General features: G+C 33.6%; 1 protein-coding gene across 2 annotated transcripts in view; it reads right to left on the bottom strand.

Annotated features, from left to right (window-relative positions):
* The window catches only part of LOC136832256 (lens fiber major intrinsic protein-like), a 110,165-nt gene that overhangs the window by 31,510 nt on the left and 73,655 nt on the right, over window positions 1-5,000 (bottom strand). For both annotated transcript variants that reach the window (XM_067093120.1, XM_067093121.1), the window contains exon 3: window positions 3,368-3,503. In XM_067093120.1, the coding sequence (XP_066949221.1) occupies window positions 3,368-3,503 (136 nt within the window). The remainder of the gene's footprint in view (window positions 1-3,367; window positions 3,504-5,000) is intronic.

Here is a 5,000-nt window from a genome sequence, read left to right on the forward strand (position 1 = left end):
CTCGTCATTCGCGCGTTGCCCCTTGGAGGGATTTACTGACGGGGAGTCACATTTTTCTGGATTATTTCGCACCTCGTGTTACGTCCGTGTTAATGACTGAAAGAGCACTTCGTAATTCAATTTTCGACTGTGTATTTATAAGCTCCTGTCTTTCGCGTGATTTTCATAATTCCGTTTTGGTTCTCCACTTTAAAAACTCCTGTCTTTGATGTTATTTTAAAAGTTCTGTTTAAGATTTTGGTTTTAAAAGCTTCTGTCTTTGATATGACTTTAAAAGTTCTGGCGAAGACTTTGATTTTAAAAGCTCCCGTAATTCATGTGATTTTAAAAGTTATGGCTAAGATTTTGATTTTAAAAGTTCATGCCTTTAATGTGATTTTAAAAGTTCTGGTCCGGATTTAACTGAGCACAGTAGTCTAATCTTGTAATTTCTTTTAGATGTTAACAGATTTTTATGTCGTCTACCTTGAAAAATCTGCTTTTTATGTCGTCTACCTTAAGAAATCTGCTTTTTATGTCGTCTACCTTAACAAATCTGCTTTTTATATCGTCTACCTTAACAAATGACTGCTTTTCATGTCGTCTACCTTAACAAATGACTGCTTTTCATGTCGTCTACCTTAAAAATGACTGCTTTTTATGTCGTCGACCTTAACACATCTGCTTTTCATGTCGTCTACCTTAACAAATCTGCTTTTTATACCGTCTACCTTAACAAATGACTGCTTTTCATGTCGTCTACCTTAACAAATGACTGCTTTTTATGTCGTCTACCTTAACAAATGACTGCTTTTTATGTCGTCTACACGTCGTCTACCTTAACAAATGACTGTTTTTTATGTCGCATACCTTAACAAATGACTAATTTTTTGTCGCCTCCCTTGGCAAATGACTGCCATTTTGCCATCTCATTCCAGTAAATGCCTATTCGGCCTCTTCCTTAACCAAAGACTGCCTTTTTGCCATCTTTAAACAAACATCACTCCTGAACAGGTAAATATATATACTTGAGCGCATGCGTAACGGACGGCACGGATTGACCAATCTGAAGACGATCAGCTTGAAATTTCGTTCAAAGGTTAAAGGTAGCCAATGCTTTACCATCTGGAATTCTCATTGCAAGAGCAGCGGGAATGTTGTTGCTTCGATTTTGCGGCAATTCTCGCAATTCTCTCGATTTTGTGCCCGCAATGTGCGGGTACTTCAGTGCTTTGCAGTATAAGATGCATTTATTATTATTATTATTATTATTATTATTATTATTATTATTATTATTATTACGACTGTTGTTGCTGTTGTGGACGACTGATTCCAAAGTTAATGACCTTTTACATTTGTTTCTTAACCATGTTGGTAATTTTGATTAGTAGTAGTAATAATAATAATAAATAATAATAATAATAATAATAATAATAATAATAATAATAATAATAATAATAATAATAATAATAATAATAATATGCGAACTTTAATTTGGTAAAGGCCTAAACCTCTGGCATTCAATTCAGAAATAACCTGGCATATAACAGAACGTCCATGCTGAAAAATAACAAGATAAGTTAAAGCAGATATAAACAGTGTAAAACATATAGATGGAAAAAAACCAATACAAATAAAACAACAAGTAAATATCTAAATACGTATCTAGTAAACAGTGACCAATATATATATATATATATATATATATATATATAAATATATATATATATATATATATATATATATATACTGTATGTGTATATGTATAAATATATATAGGATATATATATATATATATATATATATATATATATATATATACTGTGTGTATATGTATAAATATATATAGGATATATATATATGCTGTATATATATATAATATATATATACAGTATGTATAAATATAATATATATATATATGCATAATATACATACAGACACATTCATGATTATTAGATGTGAAACGTTCGAGAATTAAAGAAATGATATATAACTTAAGGGAAGAAGTTAGAACAATGCAGTCACTATGGGGACGACGTATGCCATAATGCCTTTCATACAAGCCTTCGTATAACGTTCAATTTCTTTCGTTCGTGGGAATTTCTCGTTTCATCGCTTCGTTTTTCCTCTTCATACTTCTGAATTTTCTAATTCAGTGTTTCTTATGACTGTTTTTGATATTCATATATGTTACAGCGAATAACATCAAATGGCATACATGGTATACATAACAGCCTCAAAAGACATACATGGTATACATAACATCAAAGGGCATATATGGCATAACATAACATCAAAAGGCATACGTGGCATACATAACATCACATAACATCAAATGGCATGCATGGCATACATAACATCAAATGGCATGCATGGCATACATAACATCAAATGGCATACATGGAATGCATATCATCAATAGGCATGCATGGTATACATAACATAAAAAAAGCATACATGGTATAAAATCAAAAGCCACACATGGCCTCCATAACATCAAAAGGCATACACGGCATATATAACATATCAAAAGGCATATGTGGCATACATAACCATGCATATTTCATAAAGTCAAGATGGAATTTCACATGAAAATCATGAAGATGATGAAACTGCTCAAAATGAGGGATTCCAAATGCGGACTGGATTTAAAAGAGCAAAAAAAAAAAAAAAAAAAAAAAAAATCATAATGAGAAACTCTGCACTGGGAAGAATCGTGAGTCATTGCAACATTGCCATAAAATGCAATCAGTGCAATTAATGTTTTCATAAGAATTTACTCCTTTAGCTCTACTTATTTTTATAAATTTACTCGTCCGGCTGGCTTCTGACACATTACCGCTTGCACTACGTTCCTTAGGCCTGTTGCAAGTTTTAAAGCGTTGAAGTTTGAGATAACAGCCCCAAATTCGTGCTTCAAAAGATGGTCATAGAAGCTTTATACATACACACACACACACACACATATATATATATATATATATATATATATATATATATATATATATATATATATATATATATATATATATATATATGGTACAAACCTTAATCTACAAACTTCATTTAATATCCAATTGCTCTGTCATTTATCAGTTCTAATCCCCTTCAGTTATTATTTCCGAGGTAGATCAAATTGATATTGTTGCAATTTGCAGCTTAATACTTTTGTCTGGAAAATGAGACGGAGTTGTGATAAGTATTCATATACAGTATATTATATATATATATATATATATATATATATATATATATATATATATATATATATATATATATATATATATATATATATATACAGAGAGAGAGAGAGAGAGAGAGAGAGAGAGAGAGAGAGAGAGAGAGAGAGAGAAATTCAACTGAAATCAGCTGAAATACCTGTCCTCACCTGTGAGCGGCTGTGCACAGGGCGGACTGGGCGCCTGGGCTGCAGGCTGCACAGCTGCTGCAGTGGACACCACCGTCAGGAGGAAACTCGCGATGACTTCCCCTCTGACGCACCTCCAGACGACTCCGCTCACCACCTGCCGAAGGGGAGGACGGATTTAGTGTTATGGGATATCCGGTTTTCAGTTTATTATTATTATCTTTATTATTATGTTATAGAGAATCCTGTCTTTAGTTCATTATTATTATTATTATTATTAATAATATTCACGAATTTTGTGATAGGAATCTTGTTTTCAGTTCATTATTAATATTATTATTATTTTTATTATTGCGTTATAGGAAATCCTGTTTACGGTTCATTACTACTATTATTATTAACTAATTTTCTGTTATAGGCAATCATGTTTTTGGTCCCTTATTATTATTATTATTATTATTATTTATTATTATTATTATTAAAGAATTTTCTATTATAAGCAATCCTGTTTTCCGTTCATTATTATTATTATTATTATTATCATTACTATTTCAGTATTATTATAATTATTATTATTAATTTCTGATATAGCAAATCCTGTTTTCGGTTCATTATTATTATTATTATTATCATAATTACCAAGTAGTTCAATTATGCTACCCAGTCACATATCCTGACTTTCATAGCGTTGGCCTGAAGGCTTTGTTCCTAAAAGAAAGGCAGAAGCTGTAAAATACAGGGTGTTAAAGAAGGTGAACAGCCACAAGGGACGGATGGGTAGAAAAAGAAAAGACAGAAAAAAAGACCGCACAATGAAATATTACGACGGAGCCTTAACAAGATTTGAGGCAAATAGGATCCGTCAAGTTCGTTTCTGCGTCAAAATCTACGAAAAATATCGCCATTTCAGTTAGAATACAATATGAAGTTTAGAATAGAACAGGATATAGAATTTAGGCAAAGGCCAGGCGCTGGGACCTGAAATTGAGAGTAAAAAGGTTGAAAAGGTGTGACGGGAGGAAAGCCTCGCAGTTGCACTGTGAAACAATTGTTAGGAAAAAAAAGTTAAGTATACCTTAGTTTAACCAGACCACTAAGCTGATTAACAGCTCTCCTAGGGCTGGCCCGAAGGATTATACTTATTTTACGTGGCTAAGAACCGACTGGTTACCTAGCAACGGGAACTACAGCTTATTGTGGAATCCGAACCACATTATACCGAGAAATGAATTTCTGTCACCAGAAATAAATTCCTCTAACTCTTCATTGGCCAGCCGAAGACTCGAACGCGGGTCCAGCAGAGAGCTAGCCGAGAACCATACCGACCCGTCCAACGAAGAACTACAATTGTTAGGGGACGGTGGAAAGTAAGATGGAAGAAAGAGATTAAGAACAGAGGTACAGAAAAGGAATGAGAGTGGCTGCAGCTAGGGGCCGAAGGGACGCTGCAAAGAACCTTAAGTAATGCCTACAGTGCACCACATGAGGTGCCCTGACGGTACTACCTCCTTACGGTACGGGAGGAGAAAGGAACATGAAATTTAGGCCAAAGGCCAAGAGCTCGGACCTAAGACGTCTTTTAGCGCTGGAAGAGAAACGGAGTAAATAGGTTTGAACAAGAGGGAAATCTCGCAGTTGCATCAAGAAACAATTC

Source organism: Macrobrachium rosenbergii, chromosome 49 (genome assembly GCF_040412425.1).
Source record: "Macrobrachium rosenbergii isolate ZJJX-2024 chromosome 49, ASM4041242v1, whole genome shotgun sequence".
NCBI classification, from domain to species: domain Eukaryota; kingdom Metazoa; phylum Arthropoda; class Malacostraca; order Decapoda; family Palaemonidae; genus Macrobrachium; species Macrobrachium rosenbergii.